Consider the following 27,763-nt stretch of genomic DNA (forward strand, 5'->3'; position numbering starts at 1 on the left):
ATGGCTGCCCAATATGGCTGCCCACAAGATGGCGGCCGCCCAATATGGCCGCCCACAATGGGTGCACAAGATGGCGGCCTTCCAAGATGGCCGCCTAATATGGCCGCCCACAATGGGTACACAAGATGGCGGCCTTCCAATATGGCTGCCCACTCTGGCCACCTTCCAAGATGGCTGCCTTCCAAGATGGCCACCTTCCAAGATGGCCGCCATCCAAGGTGGCTGCCCACCCCCCAAGGGCCCTCCCCCCTTTCAGTGTGTCCTGATTGGCTGGGCTGCCGTGGCCCCGCCCCCTCCCCGGGGACTTCCTGCCCCGCCCCTTTTTTTTTAACATGAGTTTGGGAGGGGTGTGGCCCCCGCCAACATCCACTTCCTGTGCCGCAGCCAATCAGCGTGTCCGGCTCCTCCTCCTGCTGTCCCATGATGCTCCAGGTCCTGCGATGCCCCGGGGCGGGGGGAGGGGCGGGGGCGGGGCCTGCAAGGGGTGGAAACCATAGAGATACCATAGAGATATCATAGAGGTACCATAGAGATACCATAGAGATACCATAGAGATATCATAGAGGTACCATAGAGATATCATAGAGATACCATAGAGATATCATAGAGGTACCATAGAGATATCATAGAGATACCATAGAGATAGCATAGAGATACCATAGAGATAGCATAGAGGTACCATAGAGATAGCATAGAGGTACCATAGAGATAGCATAGAGGTACCATAGAGATAGCATAGAGGTACCATAGAGATAGCATAGAGGTACCATAGAGATACCATAGAAATATCATAGAGGTACCATAGAGATACCATAGAGGTACCATAGAGATACCATAGAGATATTATAGAGGTACCATAGAGATATCATAGAGATATCATAGAGATATCATAGAGGTACCATAGAGATAGCATAGAGGTACCATAGAGATACCATAGAGATATCATAGAGGTACCATAGAGATACCATAGAGATACCATAGAGATATCATAGAGGTACCATAGAGATACCATAGAGATATTATAGAGGTACCATAGAGATATCATAGAGGTACCATAGAGATATCATAGAGGTACCATAGAGATACCATAGAGATATTATAGAGGTACCATAGAGATATCATAGAGGTACCATAGAGATATCATAGAGGTACCATAGAGAGTTGCCTGTGGGAAGTATGGGGGGGGGGGGACGCTCTGTCTGTGGTGTCTCTGTGATCATAAAGCAGCTCGGGGTGGGGAAGGGGGGGTAGGGGGCGCTCTAGCGCCAACTCTATGGTCTGGAGGACTCATCCCACCCTGGGACCATAGAAAAGCGCGAGATGCTGGTGCAGAGGGGCTCTCCTGGGGTAAAACTCTATGGTGTGGAGGACTTGGCGCCCAAAGCTCTCAATGGTTTGGAGGACTCCCCACTGCTCTGTGACCATAGAGAAGGGCGGGATGAAGGTGCAGAGTGGCTCCCTTGGGGTAAAACTCTATGGTCTTGGAAGACCCATGGAGGTGCAGAGAGGCTCTATGGGGGCGCTCCACCTCCCTCTCTATGGTCTGGAGGACTCTCCTTGCCCTGTGGCCATAGAGAAGAGTGGGATGAAGATGCACAGTGGCTTCCTTGGGTTAAAACTCTATGGTCTGGAGGACTCCACACCCGTGGAGATGCTTGACTCTGGTGGGCGGGGCTTGTTGGACGGAGGGGCGGGGCTTGGGGGGGGGGTGGGGCTCACCTGGGGGGACTATTTGAACACCTGCCCCGGCCGGGCCTTTTCCAGCTTCTTCCGCCGCTCGGCCGGGATCTCGTCCAGGCTGATGCCGTGGTTGCTGGCCCTGAGGGGACCCAGGCGTCCGGGAGGGGACCCAGGCGTCCGGGGGGGACCCAGGTGTCCGGGTAACCCCACCACCCCCAGGGACACAGGTGTTTGGGGGGAGGGACCCAGGCGTCCGGGAAATCCCACCCCCTCCCAGGGACCCATGTGTCCGGGAGGGACCCAGGCGTCCGGGAGGGACCCAGGCATCCGGGGACAACCCCCGCAAAGTGCCCCCCCCCAGGAGACCCAAATGTCACCCCAAAGGGACCCCAAAATCCCCCCAAGGGGACCCCAAAGCCCCCCCAGGGACCCCAAGTTATCCCCCCAAGGGGACCCAAATGCCCCCCAAGGGGACCCCAAAGCCCCCCCAGGGGACCCAGGCGTCCGGCTCACCCGGGCAGCAGGTCGGGGGGGGTGGGGATGGGTTTGGTGAAGCCCTCGCGTCCCACCAGCCAATAAGTGTCCTCGATCCCCTTCCCCTGCGGAGGAACCACCGTTGGCAATTAGGGGGTAATTAGAGGTAATTAGGGGGTAATTAGGGCAAATGGGGGCAGTAAGGGGTCAATGGGGGCAATAAGGGGGCAATAAAGGGACAATAGGGGCAATAAGGGGTAATTAGGGTCAATGGGGGCAATAAGGGGGCGATAAGGGGTCAATAAAGGAACAATAGGGCAATAAGGATCAATAAGGGGTAATTAGGGTCAATGGGGGCAATTAAGGGGGTAATAAGGGGGCAATAAAGGAACAATAGGGGCAATAAGGGATAATTAGGGTCAATGGGGACAACAAGGGGGCAATGGGGGCAATAAGGGGGCAATAAAGGGACAATAGGGGCAATAAGGGGTAATTAGGGTCAATAGGGACAATAAGGGGTCAATGGGGCAATAAAGGGGGCAATAAAGGGTCAATGGGGCAATAAAGGGGGCATTAAAGGGACAGTAGGGGCAATAAGGGGTCAATAAGGGGTAATTGGGGTCAATGGGGGCAATAAGGGTTCAATGGGGGCAAAAAGGGGGCGATAAGGCTTAATTAGGGGCGATAAGGGGGCAATAAGGGGTAATTAGGGTCAATGGGGACAATAAGGGGTCAATGGGGACAATAAGGGGTCAATGGGGGCGATAAGGGGGTGATAAGGGGTCAATGGGGGCAATAAGGGGTCAATGGGGGCGATAAGGGGGTGATAAGGGGTCAATGGGGACAATAAGGGGTCAATGGGGGCGATAAGGGGGTGATAAGGGGTCAATGGGGACAATAAGGGGTCAATGGGGGCGATAAGGGGGTGATAAGGGGTCAATGGGGACAATAAGGGGTCAATGGGGGCGATAAGGGGGTGATAAGGAGTCAATGGGGACAATAAGGGGTCAATGGGGGTGATAAGGGGGTTATAAGGGGTCAATGGGGCCAATAAGGGGTCAATGGGGGTGATAAAGGGTCGATGGGGACAATAACAGGTCAGTGGGGGCGATAAGGGGGTGATAAGGGGTAAATGGGGACAATAAGGGGTCAATGGGGGCAATAAGGGGGTGATAAGGGGTCAATGGGGACAATAAGGGGTCAATGGGGGCGATAAGGGGTCAATGGGGACAATAAGGGGTCAATGGGGGCGATAAGGGGTCAATGGGGGCGATAAGGGGCAATGAGGGGCAATGAGGGTCAACGAGGACGCTAAGGGGACACTTGGGGGCACTGGGGCCACCTTGAGCTCGGTCTTGCCGCGGATGTCCAGCTTGAACCCCTCCTGCAGCGCCTGCAGGATGGCCACGGTGCGCGCGTTGACGTGGATGCGGTACGCTGGGGACAGGGACGTCCTCGCGTCACACGGTGTCCACATGTCCCATGTCCCCATGTCCCCATGTCCCTATATCCCCTTGTCCCCCTGTCCCCATATCCCACTCTCCCCATGTCCCCCTGTCCCCTTGTACCCATGTCCCCATGTCTCCATATCCCCCTGTCCCCATGTCCCCCTGTCCTGTCCCCATGTCCCTTTGTCCCCATATTCCCCTGTCCCCATGTCCCTTTGTCCCCAAATCCCCTTGTCCCCATATCCCCATGTCCCCATGTCCCCATATCCGACTCTCCCCACGTCCCTTTGTCCCCAAATCCCCCTGTCCCCATATCCCCACGTCCCCATGTCCCCCTGTCCCCATGTCCCCGTGTCCCCAGATCCCCCTCTCCCTCTGTCCCCCTGTCCCTATATCCCCATGTCCCCCTGTCCCCATGTCCCCATGTCCCCATATCCCCCTGTCCCCATGTCCCCCTGTCCCCATATCCCCCTGTCCCCATTTCCCCCTGTCTCCCTGTCCCCATATCCCCCTGTCCCCATGTCCCCATGTCCCCATGTCCCCCTGTCCCCATGTCCCCATGTCCCCCACATGTCCCCACCATCACCCCTCAGCCCCTCTATCCCCCCACATTCATTTGGGACAGCTTGGGGACACCTTGGGGACATTGGGGACACTCACACAAAGCTTGGGGACACCTTGGGGACCCCCAGGTGTTGGGACAGACTGGGAACACCCACACAGGGCTTGGGGACACCTTGGGGACACCTTGGGGACACGTTGGGGACACGTTGGGGACACCGGGGACACTCACGCAGGCCGGTGGACTCCATGCGCGACGCGGTGTTGACGGTGTCCCCGAACAGGCAGTACCGCGGCATCGTCAGCCCCACCACGCCGGCCACACACGGCCCTGCAGGGGGCGGGGCCTCAGCGAGGGGGCGTGGCCAAAGGGGGGCGGGGCCAACAGGGGGTGGGGCCTCGGTTTGGGGGCCGTGGCCAAGGGTTACGGCCAACGAGCGTTGGCCAAGTTGAGTGTCGGTCAAGAGACAATGAGTTGGGGTGTGGCCAAGAAGGGGCGTGGCCAATATGGCGCTGGGAGGTGGGCGTGGTCATTTGGGGCGTGGTTATTATGGACGGGGCCTTGGCTTGGGGGTGTGGCCAAGTGTTACAGCCAATGAGTATTGACCAAGTTGAATGTTGGCCAAGAGATGATGAGTTGGGGTGTGGCCAAGATGGAAGATGGGGCTGGGAGGTGGGCGTGGTCATTAAGGGCGTGGCCAGGGGGCGTGGCCAATGCTTATGACCCAACCACCAGGTGGCGGCCATCTTGAATATTGGCCAAGACCCAACGGAGCTTGGCGACTCATGACACAGGAAGGGGGCGTATCAAGAGGGGCGTGGCCAAATGGGCGTGTCCCAAGGGGGCGTGGTCAAAAGGGGCGTGGCCAGGGGGTCGTGGTCATGCCTTACAACCACCAGGTCCCAACCAAGAGCTGGCGGCCATCTTGAATATTGGCCAAGACCCAATAGAGCTTAATGACTCATGACACAGGAAGGGGGCGTATCAAGAGGGGCGTGGCCAAATGGGCGTGTCCCAAGGGGGCGTGGCCACAGGGGCGTGACCAGGGGGCGTCGTCAATGCTTATGACCCAACCACCAGTTGGCAGCCATCTTGAATATTGGCCAGGACCCAGTGGAGCTTGGTGACTCATGACACAGGAAAGGGGCGAATCAAGAGGGGTGTGGCCAAATGGGTGTGTCCCAAGGGGGCGTGGTCAAAGGGGCGTGACCGGGGGGTCGTGGTCATGCCTTACAACCACCAGGTCCCAACCAAGAGCTGGCGGCCATCTTGAATATTGGCCAAGACCCAATGGAGCTTGGCGACGCATGACACGAAAACGGGACCTATCAAGAGGGGTGCGGCCAAATGGGCGTGTCCCGAGGGGGCGTGTCCAAAAAAGGGGGCGTGTCCTCACCCGAGTGGAGGCCGATGCGGATGCGGACGGGCACCTCGGGCATGTGGCGCATCTTGAAGGTGCCGACGGAGCTGAGGATGTCCAGGGACATGTTGGCGATCTCGCCGGCGTGCCGGTTGCCGTTGCGCTTGGGCAGCCCCGAGGCCACCATGTAGGCGTCACCGATGGTCTCCACCTGGACCGGGGGACACGGGATGTGTCACCCGGGGTGGGGGGGACACGTCCGAGGACACCCCGACGTCAAGGTGGCACCTTCTGGTTGGTGGGGGTGGGATTGGCGCGGTCGTGCCTCTTGGTGGCCACCATGGTTTGGAGGCCACCAGGGAGACGTGGCAGCTTGGGGGTGACACTTGAGGACCTTGGGGACACTGAACCATATTGAGGTGGCCAAAGGATGTCCCCAGGGGTCAGTGGGGTGGGGGGTGAGGGGTGGGTGGGAGGTTCTAGAGATGTTTGGTGGGTTCTGGAGATGTTTGGGGGGTCCTGGAGATACTTGGGGGGTCCTAGAGATGTTTTGGGGAGTCCTGGAGGTACTTATGGGGCTCTAGAGACATTTGGGGGGGTCCTGGAGATACTTGAGGGGTCCTGAAGATACTTATGGGGCTCTAGAGACATTTGGAGGTGTCCTGGAGATGTTTGGGGGGTCCTAGAGATGTTTTGGGGAGTTCTGGAGGTACTTATGGGGCTCTAGAGACATTTGGGGGGTCCTGGAGATGTTTGGGGGGTCCTGAAGATACTTGGGGGGTCCTGGAGATAGTTGGGGGGGTCCTAGAGATGTTTTGGGGAGTCCTGGAGATACTTATGGGGCTCTAGAGACATTTGGGGGTGTTCTGGAGATGTTTGGGGGGTCCTGGAGACAATTGGGGGGGTCCTAGAGATGTTTTGGGGAGTCCTGGAGACACTTATGGGGCTCTAGAGACATTTGGGGGCGTCCTGGAGATGTTTGGGGGGTTCTGAAGATACTTGGGGGGTCCTGAAGATACTTGGGGGGTCCTGGAGATATTTGGGGGGTCCTAGAGATGTTTTGGGGAGTCCTGGAGGTACTTATGGGGCTCTAGAGACATTTGGGGGGGTTTCTGGAGATACTTATGGGGCTCTAGAGACATTTGGGGGCATCCTGGAGATGTTTGGGGGGTTCTGAAGATACTTGGGGGGTTCTGGAGATAACTGGGGGGGGTCCTGAAGGTAATTCAGGGATGTCACTAAGGTCCCAGAAGAACGTGGCCACCAGAGTCACAGACACCTCAGAGATGTCACTAAGGACCTTGGGGACCCGTTGCCACCTTCATTTGGTGGCCGTGACCCCTTGGCTGGGCCCGTGGCCACCAGCACCACGAGGTGGTCACATCATTTTGGAGATGTCCCCAAGGACCGTGGGGACACCTGCGGTGGCCACGTTAGAAGCCGTGACTCGAGGGGACAAGGACGCCACGTGTCCGGGGGGGTGGCCACGTCACCTTGTAGACATCATGGGAGCCAATGATGGCGTCGAAGAGGGTGTAGAGGTCGTTGAGGAGGTCGACCACCTCGATGGGTTCGCTCATGGCCGAGATGGTGGTGAAGCCCACGATGTCGCTGAAGTAAAGTGTCACCTCCTCGAAGTACTCGGGCTCCACGGGCGTCCCCATCTTCAGAGCTTGGGCCACCGACCTGCGGTGACACCAGGGGGACACGGGGACTCGGTGGTGGCCACTGACTCTAAGGTGGCCAAGGTTCTCCAGAACTTCCCCGCGGCCACAGAGGGACCCGCGTGTCCTGAGTGGGGCCTGGGCCACCAGTTTGTGGTGGCCCTGGGGACAACGGGCACCACGGGGGTCTCCAGGATCTCCAGAACTTGCCATTGGCCCAGGAGGGACCATTGTGGCTCCATGTGGCCACCTCAACCCCCTCCAGCCCCACGTTTATGGGTGGGGTCAACAGACCATGGTCAATGTGTCATGGTCAATGGGTCATGGTCAACAGACCATGGTCAACCTCAACCTGCCCCAGACGGCCACATCTCAACCCTCTCCAGCCCCATAGTGGTGGGTGGGGCCAACAGATCATGGTCAATGGGTCATGGTCAACAGACCATGGTCAACCTCAATGGCCACATCTCAGCCCCCTCCAGCCCCATAGTGGTGGGTGGGGCCAACAGACCATGGTCAATGGGTCATGGTCAACAGACCATGGTCAACCCCAATGGCCACATCTCAACCCCTTCCAGCCCCACAGAGGTGGGTGGGGCCAACAGACCATGGTCAATGGGTCATGGTCAACAGACCATGGTCAACCCCAATGGCCACATCTCAACCCCCTCCAGCCCCACAGAGGTGGGTGGTGTCTATGGGTCATGGTCAATGGACCATGGTCAACCCCAATGGCCACATCTCAACCCCTTCCAGCCCCACAGAGGTGGGTGGTGTCAATGGGTCATGGTCAATGGGTCATGGTCAATGGACCACGGTCAACTTCAATGGCCACATCTCAACCCCCTCCAGCCCCACAGAGGTGGGTGGAGTCAATGGGTCATGGTCAACAGACCATGGTCAACCTCAACCTGCCCCACGTGGCCACCTCAACCCCCTCCAGCCCCACAGATCCAGGTGGGTCCAACAGGTCATGGTCAACAGACCATGGTCAACCTCACTGGCCACATCTCAACCCCCTCCAGCCCCACAGAGGTGGGTGGTGTCAGTGGGTCATGGTCAATGGCTCATGGTCAATGGACCACGGTCAACCCCAATGGCCACATCTCAATTCCCTCCAGCCCCACAGAGGTGGGTGGAGCCAACGGCTCATGGTCAACAGACCATGGTCAACCTCAACCTGCCCCATGTGGCCACCTCAACCCCCTCCAGCCCCACAGGAGGTGGGTGGAGCCAACAGACCATGGTCAATAGATCACGGTCAACAGACCATGGCCAACCTCAACCTGTCCCCAGTGGCCACCTCAACCCCCACTGAGCTCCACGCCACCACCCCAACCCCCCACCCGTGACCTCCAGCGCCCCATATGACACAATATGGCTGCGTCCCCCGCCCCGGGGCACCCACGGGGGCAGCATCTGGGTGAGGAGCCGGTCGGTCTTCTGCTTCTCGATCTCCAGCTCCTCGGTCCTCTCGCGGATCAGGTCCTCCAGGTTGCTGGAGTATTGCTCCAGCATGCGCAGCATGGAGTCGATGATGTTGGTCTTGCGGCCCTTGTTGATGGCCTTGAACTTGGGAGGGGGACATGTGGGTCCGTATAGGCCCATATGGCCCATAGAGACCCACAGAGACCCATAGAGACCCATAGAGACCCATAGAAACCAGCATCAAGTCAAGGGCGTTGGTCTGGTGGCCCTTGTTGATGGTCTCCAACTGGCCAGGGGAGGGGACATGGGGTCCCTATAGGCCCATATAGACCCATCTAGACCCATAGAGTCCTATACTGGTCCCATATCACCTCATACTGGTCCCACCACCCCATACATGTCCCAGTTCCCCATAACTCATCCCACCCCACCCATACTGGTCCCACCACCTCATACTGATCTCACCACCCCAAACTGGTCCCACCTCCCCCATACTGGTCCCACCACCCCATACTGGTCCCACAGCCCCATAACTGGTCCCACCACCCCATACATGTCCCAGTCCCCCATAACTCATCCCACCCCACCCATACTGGTCCCAGCAGCCCATACTGGTCCCACCACCTCATACTGATCTCACCACCCCATACTGGTCCCACCTCCTCCATACTGGTGCCACCTCCCCCATACTGGTCCCACACCGCCATACTGGTGCCGCCTCCCCCATACTGGTCCCACCCCGCCATACTGGTCCCACAGCCCTGTAACTGGTCCCACCACCCCATACTGGTCCCACCTCCCCCATACTGGTCCCACCTCCTCCATACTGGTCCCAGCAGCCCATACTGGTCCCACCACCCCATACATGTCCCAGTCCCCCATAACTCATCCCACCTCGCCCGTACTGGTCCCAGCAGCCCCTACTGGTCCCACCTGGTCGAAGATCTGGTCGATGGTGGGTCTGCGCTCGGGCTGCTCGCTCCAGCACTGCTTCATCAGGTGGATGCACTCCAGCGGGGCCTGGTCGGCCGAGACGGCCGGGCGACACAGCGGGGGCGGCCGACGCACCTTCTCGATGATCTCTGGGGACACCCGTGTCACCGGGGTGGGGGTTGGGGGGCGGGGTGGGGGGCCCATGGGGAGCTGGAGGGGTTGGGGGTCAACTGGTGGGGGTGGAGATGGGGGTGAGGGGATGTGGGAGGTTCTGGAGATGTTTAGTGGGTTCTGGAGATGTTTGGTGGGTTCTGGAGATACTTGGGGGGCTCTGGAGGTTATGGGGGGGTTCTAAAGATACTTGGGGGGTCCATGGGGAGCTGGAGGGGTTGGGGGTCAACTGGTGGGGGTGGAGTAGGGGGTGAGGGGATGTGGGAGGTTTTGGAGATGTTTGGGGGTTCTGGAGACATTTGGTGGGTTCTGGAGGTTATGTGGGGTTCTGGAGATACTTGGGGAGCTCTGGAGATGTTTGGTGGGTTCTGGAGATAATTGGGGGGTCCTAAAGGTAATTGGGGGGCCTATGGGGAGCTGGAGGGGTTGGGGGTCAACTGGTGGGGGTGGAGATGGGGGTGAGGGGACGTGGGAGGTTCTGGAGATGTTCGGTGGGTTCTGGAGATGTTTGGTGGATGTTTGGTGGGTTCTGGAGATGTTTGGTGGGTTCTGGAGATGTTCGGTGGGTTCTGGAGATGTTTGGTGGATGTTTGGTGGGTTCTGGAGATGTTTGGTGGGTTCTGGAGATGTTCGGTGGGTTCTGGAGATGTTTGGTGGATGTTTGGTGGGTTCTGGAGATTTTTGGTGGGTTCTGGAGATACTTGGGGGGGCTCTGGGGGTTATGGGGGATTCTGGAGGTAACTGGGGGGTCCTGGATGCAATAGGGGGACTGGGATTTTACTGGGGGTGTTACTGGGAGGCCACTGGTGTTACTGGGAGGTCACTGGTGGGTTACTGGGAGGTCAGTGGTGTTACTGGGAGGTTACTGGTGTTACTGGGAGGTTACTGGTGGGTTACTGGGAGGTTACTGGGAGGTCACTGGTGAGTTACTGGGAGGTCACTGGTGATACTGGGAGGTCACTGGTGATACTGGGAGGGGACGGATGTACCTTCGGGGGGCAGCCCCAGCATGCAGTAGGGGGCGCTGCGGCAGATCACCTCCTGCATGATGATGCCGATGCCGTAGACGTCGCCGCGGAAGGAGCCGCGTCGCTCGAGCGCCGCGTCGCGCAGCAGCTCCGGCGCCGTCCACAGCCGCTCTGGAAGGGGCGGGGCCGCGCTGGGACACGCCCCCCAGTCCACAAGCCACGCCCCCTTCCCGCTAAGCCACGCCCCCTTGAGTGGGGACACACCCATGGTGGGGGGACGTCCCGGGATGTCATGGGTGGGAGATGCCTCCAAAGTGAGGCCACGCCCCCCAAGGCGAGGCCACGCCCACTGCTGGAAGCCACGCCCCCCCCCCCGCCGCTAAGCCACGCCCTTTCCCGTTAACCCACGCCCCATGGGGTGGGGATGTCCTGGGAGGCCACGCCCACAACGGGAGGCCACGCCCACATCATGGAGGCCCCGCCCCTGGTTCTATGGCCACGCCCACATCCCGGGGGCCACACCCCAATCCAAAGGCTCCACCCATGTCACGGAGGCCCCGCCCCCAGCTCAATGGCCCTACCCACATCCCAGAGGCCACGCCCACTACATGGAGGTTCCGCCCCCAGTTCTATGGCTCCACCACACCTCTTATCCAAAGGCCCCGCCCCCGGTTCTAATGCCCCACCCATATCATGGAAGCCCCTCCCACATCACAGAGGCCACACCCCTAATCCAAAGGCCCCGCCCCCGGTTCTATGGCCACACCCACATCACGGAAGCTCCGCCCCCACCCCGAGGCCCCACCTCTCATCCATCATTCACCTCCCACCTCAGACCAAACCCCACCCACCCCAGGCCTCACCCCCAGACCACACCCCAAGCAGAGGCCCCGCCCCCATCCCAGAGGCCCCGCCCCCTCACCCTGCGCCTGGGGGGCGGGGGTCGGCACCCGCTGGGCCTCCAGCAGCTCGTTGTAGCCGTGGTCGGTGACCTTGAGCACGAAGCGCCCGTCCACCACGCAGTTGCGCGACTTGAGGCGCCCGTGGACCACGTCGCGGTGGTGGAGGTAGCGCACCCCCTAGAGGACACCGGGGGACACACCGTCATGGCCGCCGCCACCACCATCATGGCTACCACCATGGGCATCAACATGGCCAACACAATGGGCACCACCATGGCCAATATCATGGCCACCACCACCACCATCATGGCCACCAGCATGGACCTCAACATGGCCAACACAATGGGCACCACCATGGCCAATATCATGGCCACCATCTTCATCATGGCCACCAGCATGGACCTCAACATGGCCAACACAATGGGCACCACCATGGCCAATATCATGGCCACCATCTTCATCATGGCCACCAGCATGGACCTCAACATGGCCAACACAATGGGCACCACCATGGCCAATATCATGGCCACCATCTTCATCATGGCCACCAGCATGGACATCAACATGGCCAACGCCAGGGCCAATATCATGGCCGCCACCACCACCATCATGGCTACCACCATGGACATCAACATGGCCAACACCAGGGCCAATATCATGGCTGCCACCACCACCATCATGGCTACCACCATGGACATCAACATGGACAACACGATGGCCACCATCATGGCCACCACCAGGGCCAATACCATGGCTACCACCACCACCATCATGGCCACCAGCATGGACTTCAACATGGCCACCACCAGGGCCAATATCATGGCTACCACCACCACCATCATGGCCACCACAATAGACATCAACATGGCCAACACAATGTCCACCACCATGGCCACCACCATGGCCAATATCATGGCCACCAGCATGGACTTCAACATGGCCACCACCAGGGCCAATATCATGGCCACCACCACCACCATCATGGCTACCACCATGGCCATCAACATGGTCAACACAATGGCCACCACCATGGCCAATATCATGGCCACCAGCATGGACTTCAACATGGCCACCACCAGGGCCAATATCATGGCTACCACCACCACCATCATGGCTACCACCATGGCCATCAACATGGCCAACACGATGGCCACCATCATGGCCACCACCAGGGCCAATATCATGGCCACCACCACCAACACAATGGCTACCACCATGGGCATCAACATGGCCAACACGATGGGCACCACCATGGCCAGTATCATGGCCACCAGCTTGGACTTCAACATGGCCACCACCAGGGCCAGTATCATGGCCACCACCACCACCATCATGGCTACCACCATGGCCATCAACATGGCCAACACCAGGGCCACCATCGTGGCCACCACCACCAACACAATGGCTACCATCATGGACATCAACATGGACACCACCATGGCCAATATCATGGCCACCACCACCACCATCATGGCTACCACCATGGGCATCAACATGGCCAACACAATGGGTCAATATCACGGCCACCATCATCATTATGGCCACCACAATGGACACCAACATGGTCAACACCATGGCCAATATCATGGCCACCACCACCAACACAAGGGCCACCACCCTGGACATCAACATGGCCAACACATTGGCCACCACCAAGACCATCTCCCTGGCCACCTCCATTCCCACGGCCACCGTGTCCCCCCCGAGCTGGTTGTCACCTTGATGAGGACGATGAGGAGGGAGGACTTCAAACAAGACCATCTCCATGGCCACCAGCACCACCATGGCCACCAGCAAGGCCACCCCCATGGCCACCAGCACCACCATGGCCACCACCAAGACCATCTCCATGGTCACCAGCACCACCATGGCCATTACCAAGACCATTCCCATGGCCACCAGCACCACTATGGCCACCACCAAGACCATCTCCATGGCCACCAACACCACCATGGCCACCAGCAAGGCCACTCCCATGGCCACCACCACCATGGCCACCACCAAGACCATCTCCATGGTCACCACCACCACCAAGACCATCTCCATGGCCACCAGCACGATCAAGGCCACCCCCATGGCCAACACCACCAAGACCATCTCCAATGGTCATCAACACCACCATGGCCACCACCAAGACCATCTCCATGGCCACCTCCGCTCCCACGGCCACCGCGTGCCCCCCGAGCTGGTTGTCACCTTGATGAGGTCGATGAGGAGGGAGGACTTGAACATCCAGTCGAGCTTCATGTCCTCGTTGCGCAGCAGGTCCTCCAGGCTGCCGCGTGAGCAGTGCTCCGACACGATGGCGAAGATCCCGCAGTCGTGGAAGAAGCCCAGGAACAGGTTGACGTTCTCGTGCCGCAGGTCACGCAACTGTCCCCAAGGCAGAGGACAACGTGGGATGGGGCCCCGGGGTTGTCCCCAAGGCCTGGGGTTGTCCCCATGACCCAATGTTGAACCCAAGACCCAACTTTGTCCAACATGATCCAATGTTGCCCCCATGACTCAACCTTGTCCATCATGACCAAGCAATGTCCCCATGATCCAACATTGTCCCCATGAGCCAACATTGTCCATCATGACCAAGTGATGTCCCCATGACCCAACGTTGTCCCCCATGACCCAACATTGTCCCCATGACCCATTGTTGTCCTCATGACCCATTGTTGTTCCCCATGATCCAACATTGTCCTCATGACCCACTGTTGTCCTCATGACTCAATGTTGTCCATCATGACCAAGTGATGTCCCCATGACCCAACATTGTCCCCATGATTCAACATGGTCCTCATGACCCACCGTTGTCCCCATGACTCAACGTTGTCCATCATGACCAAGCAATGCCCCCATCACCAAATGTTGTCCCCCATGACCCAACATTGTCCCCCATGACCCAACATTGTCCCCATGACCCATTGTTGTCCTCACGACCCATCATTGTTCCCCATGATCCAACATTGTCCCCATGACCCACCATTGTCCCCATGACTCAACGTTGTCCATCATGACCAAGCAATGTCCCCATGACCCAACGTTGTCCCCATGACCCAACATGGTCCCCCACGACCCAACCTTGTCCCCATGACCCATCGTTGTCCCCATGACTCAACATTGTCCATCATGACCAAGCAATGTCCCCATGACCCAACATTGTCCCCCATGCCCCAACATTGTCCCTCATGCCCCATCATTGTCCCCATGACCCCATATTGTCCCCCATATTGTCCCCACCTTGCAGAAGACCAACTTGGTGGCCGGTTTCACCTCATTGTGCTGCTCTCCAGGGAACTTCTTCAGCCACACCCAGTCACCCTGGGGGACAGAGCGGGTGACACCTGAGCACCCCGGAACCTGCCCCACCCCGACACCCCGGGGACACCCGGAGGTGACACCTTCCTCATCCTCCAACCCCCCATGTCAACCAGAAGCCACCAACTCACCCCAAACCCGCCCCCAACCCCAAATCAAGGTAGGGTGGTGGGTGGGGGAAGGGGCGGAGCAGGAGTGAATTTTTGGGGTGAAACGGTGGGTTTTTGGCTTTCAACTTACCTGCACGGAGGCGACAAGGCCCTGCTGGTTAAACAAAAGGAGGAGGAGGGGGAGGTGGCTGTTGCCCTTCGCGTTTTCGGCTCCCTGCGGGTGAAGGGAGCTTGTCAATCATGGCCGCCTAAGGCTGTCAATCATCCGGCCGGGACGTGGGGTGGGGTCTCCCAAGTGGGGAGGGGTCACCCCACCCACTCATGGTGGGCGGGAGGGGACAGGGGTGTCCCTGGGGTTGGTGGCCTTGTCGCCCCCGGAGGTGGCAGTTGGGGGAATAGGGGGAGATGGGGTGATAGGGACATGGGGAGGGGTGGTGGGGACACACACACGGGGGGGAGGGGGACGTGGGGACATCTCACCTCGGCGATGGCCACGTTGGTGTTGTCGGGGGCGGCGGTGACGCTCTTGACGCTCTTGGTGTCCCCGGCGCTGCGGCCGGCCAGGCTGGTGCGGCTGCCGTCCACCTGGGGGTGGGGACACGAGGGGACAAGAGGGGACACGTCAGCCGTGGGGGTGTGGTGGCCAAGGGGACACGTCACCCATGGGGACCCACCAGCCAATGGATCTTCTCCAGGGCACAATTTGGCCCTGGGGGGGACTTCAGGTCATAGGGACATGTCACCCATTGGGACACGTCACATATGGGGACACGTCACCTATGGGGACCCACCTTGGGCCATGGGGACATGTCACCCATTGGGACACAACTCAGGTGATGGTGACATGTCACCCATTGGGACACGTCACCCATGGGCACCCATCAGCCAATGGATCTTCTCCAGGGCAGAACCTGGCCCTGGGGGGGACTTTAGGTGATGAGGACACATCACCCATTGGGACACATCACATATGGGGACACGTCACCTATGGGCACCCACCTTGGGCCATGGGGACATGTCACCCATGGGGACCCACCAGCCAATGGATCTTCTCCAGGGCAGAACTTGGCCCTGGGGGAGTCCTCAGGTCATAGGGACATGTCACCCATTGGCACACGTCACATATGGGGACACGTCACCCATGGGGACCCACCTTGGGCCATGGGGACACGTCACCCATTGGGACACATCACCCATGGGGACATGTCACCTATGGGGACCCACCTTGGGCCATGGGGACACGTCACCCGTTGGGACACAACTCGGGTCATGGTGACATGTCACCCATTGGGACACGTCACCCATGGGGACCTCACAGCCCACAGGTGTCCTCTCCAAGGCCATGGGGACCCATCAACCATGGGGACACGTCACCCATGAGGACACATCACCCATGAGGTCCCACCAGCCCATGTTCTCCTCCTAAGGCCAAAACCAACCACAGGTTGGACTCGAAGCCACAGCGTCACCTTCCCGGCCACCCCAGGTGCCACCGAGTCCCCTGAGCCACTGTGGCCACCACAGAAATGTCCCCCCCCGGTGTCCCTCACCCGTTTGCTGCTCTGGGTGTTGATGAAGGTCAAGTCCTCCATGGTCAAGATGATCTTGTTGGGTCCCTTCATCAACTGGGCCTGTTGGATGCGGCGCCTGCGGGGAGGGGACACGGGAGCTGCCGGGTTGTCCCCAAAGTGTCCCCAGGTGTCCCCCCAGGAGGTGGTGGCACCCACCTGATGTAGCAGGCGAGGGCGGCGCCCGCTGCCACCAGGGCGGCGATGAGGAGGAAGAGGAGGAGGATGAAGGTGGCGTCCAGGCCTGGGGTGGAGGGAAGGGGTGGAGGGGTAGCATGGAGAAGCCACCCATGGTGGCCCGTGGTCACCTAGGGCACCCATGGCCACCTTATGGTCATGGATGGCAACCATGGTCACCTCTGGTCACCTTTGGTCAACTGTGGCCACCTGTGGCACCCATGACACCCCATGGTCACCTCTGGTCAGCCGTGGCCACCTACAACACCCATGGTCATCCATGGCCACCTTATGGTCATGGATGGTCATCTGTGGTCACCTCTGGTCAACCATGGCCACCTGTGACATCTGTGACACACGTGGTCATCCATGGTCACCTGTGGTCAAACGTGGCCACCTCTGGTCACCCATGGCCACTAGCGACACCCATGACACACCGTGGTCACCTGTGGTCAACCATGGTCAACTATGACACACATGGTGACCCATGGCCACCTATGACACCCATAACACCCCATGGTCACCCGTGGCCACTTCTGGTCACCTGTGGCCATCTATGGCATCCCCTGGTCACCTATGGTCAACCATGGCCACCTGTGACACATGTAGTCACCCATGGCCACCTATGGCACCCATGACCCACCATGTTCACCTGTGGTCAACCATGGCCACCTATGACACCCCATGGTCACTCATGGCCACCTCTGGTCACCCATGGCTGCCTGTGACACCCATGATACCCCATGGTCACCCATGGCCACCTATGGCCCACCATGGTCACCCATGGCCACCTGTGACACCCATGATACTCCATGGTCACCCATGGCCACCTATGGTCCACCATGGTCACCCATGGCCACCTGTGACACCCATGATATCCCATGGCCACCTATGGCCGCCTATGACTCACCATGGTCACCCATGGGCATCTATGGTCCACCATGGTCACCCATGGCCACCTGTGACACCCATGGTACCCCATGGTCACCCATGGCCACCTATGGCCCACCATGGTCACCCATGGCCACCTCTGGTCAACCACAGCCACCAATGGCCACCTATGGTCAACCACAACCACCTACGACACCCATGACCCCCTCTGGTCACCCATGGCCACCCATGACCCCCTGTGGTCACTGGCCACGCCCACTCACCCCCATTGCAGATGGTCCCCGACTCAAACCAACACCCGGCGTCGGTGCCGGGGCTGGAGCCGTGTGGCCAATGGACGTGGTGGCCACGGTAGCTCAACCCCCGCGTCCCCGGGTCCAGCCCGTAGACCGGCCACAGGTGGTCGCCCTTGTTGTCCGTGTCCAACACCACGTAGGGGACAGTGACGTCCCCGTCCTCGCCGACGGAGAAGTTCTGGCAGAAACCCTCCAGCTGGAAGTCGCGGATGTTCTCGGCCACGCTGGTGCCCATCACCCAGCGGCCCGTCCGGCGCGTGGCCTCCACGGCCGCCGCCAGGAAGTGGATGGAGTTGTAGATGGTGGCGAAGAGGGGGTGGACCTGGGTGGGGGGAGAGAGAGGAGGTGACGCGGGGTGACAAAGGGGCCACCAGGAGCTCCAGGTGGTCATGGTGACACCTGGAGGATGATGGTGTTGGGTGGGGTCATCTCCACCCAAGCTGTGGGCATCTCTACCCAATGATGTTGGCCGTGGTCATCACCCAATGCTGTTGGCCATGGTCATCTCAACTCAACGCTGTTGGCCATGGTCATCACCCAATGCTGTTGGCCATGGTCATCTCAACGCTGTTAGCCATGGTCATAACCCAATGATGTTGGCCATGGTCATCTCAATGCTGTTGGTCATGGTCATCACCCAATGCTGTTGGCCATTGTCATCTCAACTCAATGCTGTTGGCCATGGTCATCACCTAATGCTGTTGGCCATGGTCATCTCAACTCAACGCTGTTGGCCATGGTCATCACCCAATGCTGTTGGCCATGGTCATCTCTACCCAATGCTGTTGGCCATGGTCATCACCCAATGCTGTTGGCCATGGTCATCTCTACTCAACACTGTTGGCCATGGTCATCACCCAATGCTGTTGGCCATGGTCATCTGAACGCTGTTGGCCATGGTCTTCTCAACTCAATGCTGTTGGCCATGGTCATCACCCAATGCTGTTGGCCATGGTCATCTCTACTCAACTCAACGCTGTTGGCCATGGTCATCACCCATTGCTGTTGGCCATGGTCATATCTATCCAATCCATGGTCATCTTTACCCAATGACATTGCCCGTGGTCATCACCCAATGACATTGGCCATGGTAATCTCCACCCAACTCAATGTTGTTGGCCATGGTCATCTCCACCCAACTCAATGCTGTTGGCCATGGTCATCTCTACCCCATCTATGGTCATCTCTACCCAGTGACGTTGGCCATGGTCAACTCTACTCAACGTTGTTGGCCATGGTCATCTCCACCCAACTCAACACTGTTGGCCATGTTCATCTCTACCCCATCTATGGTCATCTTCACACAACTCAGTGTTGTTGGCCATGGTCATCTCTACCCAATGACGTTGGCCATGGTCATCTCTACTCAACTCAACGCTGTTGGCCATGGTCATCACCCAATGCTGTTGACCATGGTCATGTCAACTCAATACTGTTGGTCATGGTCATCTCCATCCAATCCGTGGTCATCTCTACCCAACACTATTGCCCATGGTCATCTCAACTCAACTCAGTGCTGTTGGTCATGGTCATCTCTACCCAATCCATGGCCAACAGTGTTGAGTTGAGATAACCATGGATTGGGAGATGCCTCCACCCCCCCCATAGATGCCACCAAACCCCCCAGAGATGCCTCCAACCACCTCAGAGAAGCCACCAACCCCCCTGGAGATGCCACCAAACCCCCTGAAGATGCCTCCACCCCCCTGGAATTGTCCCCAAACCCCCTGGAGTTGCCACCAAACCCCCCAGAGATGCCACCAAACCCCCTGAAGATGCCTCCAAACCCCCTGGAGATGCCACCAAACCCCCTGAAGATGCCTCCACCCCCCTGGAATTGTCCCCAAACCCCCTGAAGATGCCACCAAACCCCTCCCACCTCACCTGCGCGGGGTCTATGTGCGCGGGGACCTCATAGGCCTCCTTGGCCTCCTGCAGGACCTCGCGAAAGTTGCCGTCGGGCGAGTCGATGGTGACAGTGAGGACGGCGTCGTAGGCCAGGCGCAGTTTGGTGTTGTTGGCCAGCGCAGGGTAGGAGACGCGGCGATAGGGCAGGGGGAAGGTGAGGGCGTCGTAGGGGACGAAGACGTAGGTGCCATCGGTCATGCCCAGGTCCTCGGCCTCCTCCAATAGGACGCGCTGCTCCTCACCGCCCAGCAGGACCGAGTGCATGCACATCAGCACCACTGCGGGGACACGGGGACAGCGGGGTCACACGGGGACATGTGGGGACATGAGGGACGTGGGGGGACATGGGGAGACACGTGGGACATGGGGGTGATGGTGGGAACATGTGGGTCATGATGGGACAATGGGGGGATGTGGGGATCATGGGGAGACATGGAGGTCATGGTGGGGACATGGGGTGACACATGGGACATGGGGGTGATGGTGGGGACACGTGGGTCATGATGGGACATGTGGGTCATGGGGGGACATGGGGGTGACACATGGGACATGGGGGTGATGGTGGGGACACGTGGGTCATGATGGGACAATAGGGAGACATGGGGATCATGGTGGAGACATGGGGGTGACACATGGGACATGGGGTGATGGTGGGGACACGTGGGACATGGGGGGATATGGTGGGACATGTGGGTCATGGGGGGACATGGGGGTGACACATGGGACATGGGGGTGATGGTGGGGACACGTGGGTCATGATGGGACAATAGGGGGATGTGGGGATCATGGGGAGACATGGGGGTCATGGTGGGGACATGGGGATCATGGTGGAGACATGGGGGTGACACATGGGACATGGGGGTGATGGTGGCACATGTGGGTCATGATGGGGACATGGGGGGCCATGGGAGGACAGAGGGACACATGGTGATATGTGGGTCACGGTGGGTACTCCATCTCCATCTGTCCATCTGTCCAACCACATTCACCTCCATCATCTCCATCCATCTCCATCCAACCACATCCACCTTCTTCATCGCCATCCATCTCTCCATCCATCCATGGCCACCATCTCCATCTGTCCATCCATCCATCCATCCATCCATCCATCCATCCACCCATCCATCCAACCATGTCCACCTCCACCATCTCCATCTGCATCCATCTCCATCCAACCACATCCACCTTCTCCACCTCCACCTCCATCTCCACCTCCATCCACCTCCATCTCCATCCATCTTCATCTCCATCCAATCTCCACCATCTCCATCTGAACGCCTCCACCTTCTCCATCTCCACCATCTCCATCCATCTCCATCTCCACCTCCATCTCCACCTCCATCCATCTTCATCTCCATCCAACCTCCACCATCTCCATCCAACCGCATCCACCTTCTCCATCTCCATCCATCTCCATCCATCTCCATCTCCATCCATCTCCATCTCCATCCATCTCCATCCAACCTCATCTCCATCCATCCTCATCTCCATCCACCTCCATCTCCATCTCCATCCATCTCCATCTCCATCTCCATCCATCTCCATCTCCATCTCCATCCATCTCCCTCCATCTCCATCTCCATCCATCTCCATCTCCATCCATCTCCATCCATCTCCATCTCCACCCATCTCCATCTCCATCCACCTCCATCTCCATCCATCTCCAGCTCCATCCATCTCCATCCGTCTTCATCTCCATCCATCTCCATCCATCTCCATCCATCTGCATCTCCATCCATCTCCATTTCCATCCATCTCCATCTCATCTCCATCTCCTCCATCTCCATCCATCTCCATCTCCATCCATCTCCATCCATCTCCATCTCCATCTCCATGTCCATGTCCATGTCCATCTCCATCTCCATGTCCATCTCCATCTCCATCCATCTCCATCTCCACCCATCTCCATCTCCATCTCCATCCATCTTCATCTCCATCCATCTCCATCCATCTCCATCTCCATCTCCATCCATCTCCATCCATCTCCATCTCCATCCATCTCCATCTCCATCCATCTCCATCTCCATCCATCTCCATCTCCATCCATCTTCATCTCCATCCATCTCCATCTCCATCTCCATCTCCATCCATCTCCATCTCCATCCATCTCCATCTCCATCCATCTCCATCTCCATCTCCATCCATCTCCATCCATCTCCATCTCCATCTCCATCCATCTCCATCTCCATCTCCATCCATCTCCATCCATCTCCACCCATCTCCATCTCCATCCAACCTCCACCACCTCCCCCCGTCCCCCCGTTACCTCTGACCCCGTCCGCCCTCTGCACCCTCCTCAGCGCCTCCCGGGCCTCATCCTGCCGCGTCCCCAGCGCCGTGACCACGGTGACCGGCAGCCCCCGCGCCCGCAGCTCCTGGGCCACTCCCTGGCCCACCTCCCTCCACGCGTCCCCCGCCGACGTCACCACGGCCACGTGCGCCCACCGGAAGTATCTCAGCACCTCGTGGAGAACCCCGACGGGCTCCGCCATGGGCACCACCAACGTGGCCAACCCCTCGGCGTCCCCCAGGCAGGACCAAGACACCAACGGCTTGTTCCAGGCGGCGGCCAATAGGCCGGCGGCGCCGCAGGCGGCCGGGTTGAACGGGCCAATCAGGGCGGCGGCGTAACGGTCGAGGTTGAGGAGGTTGGCGACGGCCTGGGGGGTGTCGCAGGGCTCGGTGACCACCATGGCGTCCCACCAGTAGCCGCGGTTGAACGCCGGGTGGCGGTTGAGGCGGGCGACGGCCAATCGGGAGGCGACGTCCGGGAGGGCGTGGCTCAGGATGGGGTCACATGACCAGGGGCCCATGATGCCCATCTTGAAGGTGGCGGCCGAGGTTGGGGACGGGGGGAGGAGGAGGAGGAGGAGGAGGAGGAGGAGGTGACGAGGCCACCGGGGGTGGTGGGACAGGCCCAGGAGGGAGGGGGAGGGGGTGGGGACACTTGGGGAGGTGGCACCATGGTGGGACTCAACGTCATGGGAGATGCCACCACCACCATGGGAGATGTCACTGTGCAAGATGCCACCATGGGAGATGATGTCACCATCATGGGAGATGCCACCATCATGGGAGATGATGTCACCATCATGGGAGACGTCACCATCGTGGGAGATGCCACCACCATGGGAGATGTCACTGTGCAAGATGCCACCATGACGGGAGATGTCACCATAGGAGATGTCACCATCAAGGGAGATGTCACCATCATGGGAGATGTCACCATCATGGGAGATGGCACCATGGGACATGCCACTGTCATGGGAGATGTCACTGTGCAAGATGCCACCATGAGAGATGATGTCACCATCATGGGAGATGCCACCATCATGGGAGACATCACTGTAGGAGGTGGCACCATGGGAGATGCCACTGTCATGGGAGATGCCACCACCATGGGAGATGTCACTGTGCAAGATGCCACCATGAGAGATGATGTCACCATCATGGGAGATGCCACCACTGTAGGAGTTGCCACCATGGGAGATGTCACCATCGTAGGAGATGTCACCATTATGGGAGATGTCACCACCATGGGAGATGCCACCACTGTAGGAGTTGCCACCATGGGAGATGTCACCATCATGGGAGATGCCACCATGATGGGAGATATCACCATAGGAGATGTCACCACCATGGGAGATGCCACCACTGTAGGAGATGCCACCATGGGAGATGTCACAACCATGGGAGATGCCACCACCATGGGAGACGTCATCATAGGAGATGTCACCACCATGAGAGATGTCACTGTGCAAGATGCCACCATGCAAGATGTTACCGTGATGGGAGATGTCGTCACCATGTGAGATGTCACCATGATGGGAGATGTCACCATCATAGGAGATGTCACCACAGGAGACGTCACCATTATGGGAGATGTCACCACCACGGGAGATGCCACCACTGTAGGAGTTGCCACCATGGAAGATGTCACCATGATGGGAGATGTCGCCATCGTAGGAGATGTCACCATCATGGGAGATGTCACCATCATTAGAGATGTCACCATCATTAGAGATGTCACCACCATGGGAAATGTCACTGTGCAAGATGCCACCATGGGAGATGCCACCATCATGGGAGATGCCACCATCATGGGAGATGTCACCACTGGAGGAGATGCCACCACTGTAGGAGATGCCACCATCATGGGAGATGTCACCATGATGGGAGGTGTCACCATGGGAGATGTCACTGTAGAAGATGCCACCATCATGGGAGATGTCACCATCATAGGAGATGTCATCATAGGAGATGTCACCATCATGGGAGATGTCACCACCATGGGAGATGTCACTGTACAAGATACCACCATGGGAGATGTCACCATCAAAGGAGATGTCACCATTATGAGAGATGTCACCATGATGGGAGATGCCACCACCATGGGAGTCACTGTCATGGGAGATGTCACCATATGAAATGCCACCATGGGAGATGCCACCACCATGAGAGATGCCACCATGCCAAGAGATGTCACCATGAGAGACGATGTCACCTTGGGAGATGCCACCATGGGAGATGCCACCACTATGGACGACGTCCCTGCTCTGAGAGATGCCACCACCGCAGGAGATGCCACCGCTGTGGGAAATGTCACCGGAGATGCCACCACCATGGGACGTGACATTATGGGAGATGCCACCATTGGGGGAGACGATGACGATGTCACAGGAGGTGCCACAATGCTGGGAGATGCCACCATGGAAGGTGCCACCATAGGAGATGCCACCATGGGAGATGCCACCATGTCCAAAGCCACCACAGGTGCCATCCCTGTGGCTGGTGCCACCACGGGGCCACACAGTCATGGGGACATTGGGGACATCGGGGCCATGGGGGCCACTATTGAGGTCACTGGGGACCTGGAGGACCTTGAGGACGTTTGGGACGTCATTGGAGCCATTGGGGACGTTGTTGGGGCCATTGGGGTCGTTGAGTACATTGGGGCCATTGGGGATGTCATTGGGGTCATTGGGGACATCGTTGGGGTTGTTGGGGACGTTGTTGGGGACATTGGGGTCCTTGAGGCCATGAGGGACATTGGGGCCATCGTTGGGGCCATTGGGGACGTTGTTGGGGTCCTTGGGGACATGGTTGGGGACGTCGGGTCGGGGGGTCCTCACGCCCGGGGGGGTCTGGTGGCCTCGGGCGGTGTCACCACGGTGGGACGGGGGGGACGATGTCACCATGGTGGGACGTCACCTGGGAGAGAGCGGGGGGGTCAGGGGGGCGCCCGGACGCCTGGGTCCCTTATGGGGGTCCCCGAACGCCTGGGTCCCTTATGGGGATCCCCGGACACCTGGGTCCCTTATGGGGGTTCCCAGATGCCTGGGTCCCTTATGGGGGTCCCCGAACGCCTGGGTCCCTTATGGGGGTCCCTGAACACCTGGGTCCCTTATGGGGGTCCCCGAATGCCTGGATCCCTTATGGGGGTCCCCGGACACCTGGGTCCCTTATGGGGGTTCCCAGATGCCTGGATCCCATATGGGGGTCCCCGGACACCTGGGTCCCTTATGGGGGTTCCCAGATGCCTGGATCCCATATGGGGGTCCCCGAACGCCTGGGTCCCTTATGGGGATCCCCGGACACCTGGGTCCCTTATGGGGGTTCCCAGATGCCTGGATCCCATATGGGGGTCCCCGAACGCCTGGGTCCCTTATGGGGATCCCCGGACACCTGGGTCCCTTATGGGGGTTCCCAGATGCCTGGGTTCCCGGATGCCTGGGTCCCTTTTTCGAGCGTCCCCGGATGCTTGGGTCCCTTATGAGGGTCCCCGGACGCCTGGGTCCTCACAAGGGGGGGGGCGGAGCCAGCCCCTCCCCCTCCTCCCCTCGTTCCCATCATCCCCCGCGGCTTCTTTAATCCCCCCGGGGGGGGTAAAACCGGGATTATCCGCCCCTCCCCCACCCCCCCCGAGGCCACGTGCGGGGACGGGGTGGGGGGAGGGGACACGTCACCCCCCCCCCAATAATCCCCTCCCCCCCCCCCGGTTATTTCTGTCACCTTCATCCCCCGCGGACGGGTCACCCCGTGTGACACCGACGTTGTCACACACGCGTGTGAACGGGACACGTGTCGCACACACACAGGGGGGGACAGGGACCCAGGCGTCCGGGAGGGACCCAGGCATCCGGGGGGGGACACCCTCATAGGGGACCCTAATACCCCAATAAGGGACCCAGGCGTCCGGGAGGGACCCAGGCATCCGGGGGGGGGACCCTCATAGGGGACCCTAATACCCCAATAAGGGACCCAGGCGTCCGGGAGGGACCCAGGCGTCCGGGAGGGACCCAGGCATCTGGCGGGGGGGACACTAATAGGGGACCCTGATACCCTAATAAGGGACCCAGGTGTCTAAGAGGGACCCAGGCGTCCGGGAGGGACCCTAATGCCCCAATAAGGGACCCAGGTGTCCCGGAGGGACCCAGGCGTCCGGGAGAGGACCCAGGCGTCCGAGAGAGGACCCTAATATCCAATAAGGGACCCAGGCATCCGGGAGGGACCCTAATACCCTAATAAGGGACCCAGGTGTCCAGGAGGGACCCAGGCGTCCGGGAGAGGACCCTAATAACCCAGAAAGGGACCCAGGCATCCGGGAGAGGACCCAGGTGTCCAGGGGGGGACCCTAATAGGGGACCCTAATATCTTAGAAAGGGACCCAGGCATCCGGGAGGGACCCAGGCGTCCGGGAGGGGACACCAATAGGGAACTCAAGTGTTCAGGGGGACCCAGGCATCCGGGAAGGGACCCCCAATAACCCAATAAAGGACCCAGGCATCCGGGTGGGCAGAACCCCAGGGCTCCAATAGGGGACCCAGGTGTCTAGGAAGGGACCCAGGCGTCCGGAGGGGGGAACCCCAATACCGAAGAGGGGACCCAGGCATCCGGGAGGGGGGGACCCCAATAAGGGACTCACGTGTTTGGGAGGGGACCTTAATAGGGGACCCAGGCATCTGTGGGGGACCCTAATACCCCAGGAAGGGACCCAGGTGTCCGGGAGGGGACCCCAATACCCAAAAGAGGACCCAGGCATCCGGGAGGGGACCCCCTAATAACCCAATAGGGGACCCAGGCGTCCGGGAAGGGACCCAGGCATCCGGGTGGGGACCCAGGCATCCGGGTGGGGACCCCAATACAGGACCCTAAAACCCCAGGAAGGAACCCAGGCATCCGGGAGGGACCCCCCAATAACCCAATAGGGGACCCAGGCGTCCAGGAAGGGACCCAGGCGTCCGGGAGGGGACCCCAATACCCAAAAGAGGACCCAGGCATCCGGGAGGGGACCCCCTAATAACCCAATAGGGGACCCAGGCATCTGGGAGGGGACCCCCCAATAACCCAATAGGGGACCCAGGCGTCCGGGAAGGGACCCAGGTGTCCGGGTGGGGACCCCAATATGTGACCCTAATACCCCAGGAAGGGACCCAGGCGTCCGGGTGGGGACCCAGGCGTCCGGGTGGGGACCCAGGGGAGGGGTGGGGGTTGGGGGGTCCCTTACCTGTCCCCAGGCCCCGCTGGGTGGGTGCTGGGGGGGGGGGAGGGTTGGGGGGGGGAGGATCCGTTGCCCCCCCCCGGACGCCTGGGTCCCCCCCGGACGCCTGGGTCCCCAGGGTGCCCCCACGGCCACCAGCTCCGTGTGCGGCCTGAGCGGGGGGGGGGGGGCCCTAATCCCCCCCCCCCCCCACCAGCCAACCAACCCCCCCCATGTGGGTGTTAATCAGCTTAATGAGACGGGGATTGGGGGGGGGGGCAGACGGTGGCACCTGTCGGGGGACATGGGGACAATGGGGACAATGGGGGGACACGGGGACCTCGCCTCCCCCCCCTTGTGTGATCCCGCCCCCCCAGTTCCCAGCAGAAGCCCCAAAATCGCCGTTTTCAACCCTAAAATCGCTGATTCCAGCC

The 27,763-nt window shown here is 59.5% G+C and overlaps 1 protein-coding gene across 1 annotated transcript; it reads right to left on the minus strand.

The window, feature by feature from the left end:
• Positions 1 to 1,728: 1,728 nt before the first annotated feature.
• LOC309451818 (retinal guanylyl cyclase 1-like) lies at positions 1,729 to 22,832 on the minus strand (the record flags this gene model as incomplete). The annotated part of the gene is made up of 20 exons (XM_082076513.1): positions 1,729 to 1,819; positions 2,194 to 2,279; positions 3,497 to 3,591; positions 4,396 to 4,494; positions 5,561 to 5,735; positions 7,018 to 7,210; positions 8,597 to 8,760; positions 9,550 to 9,698; positions 10,710 to 10,859; positions 11,611 to 11,767; positions 13,787 to 13,963; positions 14,822 to 14,902; positions 15,140 to 15,223; positions 15,490 to 15,594; positions 16,560 to 16,656; positions 16,737 to 16,821; positions 17,909 to 18,263; positions 19,826 to 20,127; positions 22,116 to 22,795; positions 22,828 to 22,832. 20 exons carry the CDS (start codon positions 22,830 to 22,832, stop codon positions 1,729 to 1,731), a joined length of 3,330 nt encoding a protein of 1,109 aa, XP_081932639.1.
• Positions 22,833 to 27,763: the final 4,931 nt, after the last annotated feature.

The sequence above is a fragment of the Streptopelia decaocto genome (genome assembly GCF_964273445.1).
Source record: "Streptopelia decaocto genome assembly, contig: HAP1_SCAFFOLD_1553, whole genome shotgun sequence".
Classification (NCBI taxonomy): domain Eukaryota; kingdom Metazoa; phylum Chordata; class Aves; order Columbiformes; family Columbidae; genus Streptopelia; species Streptopelia decaocto.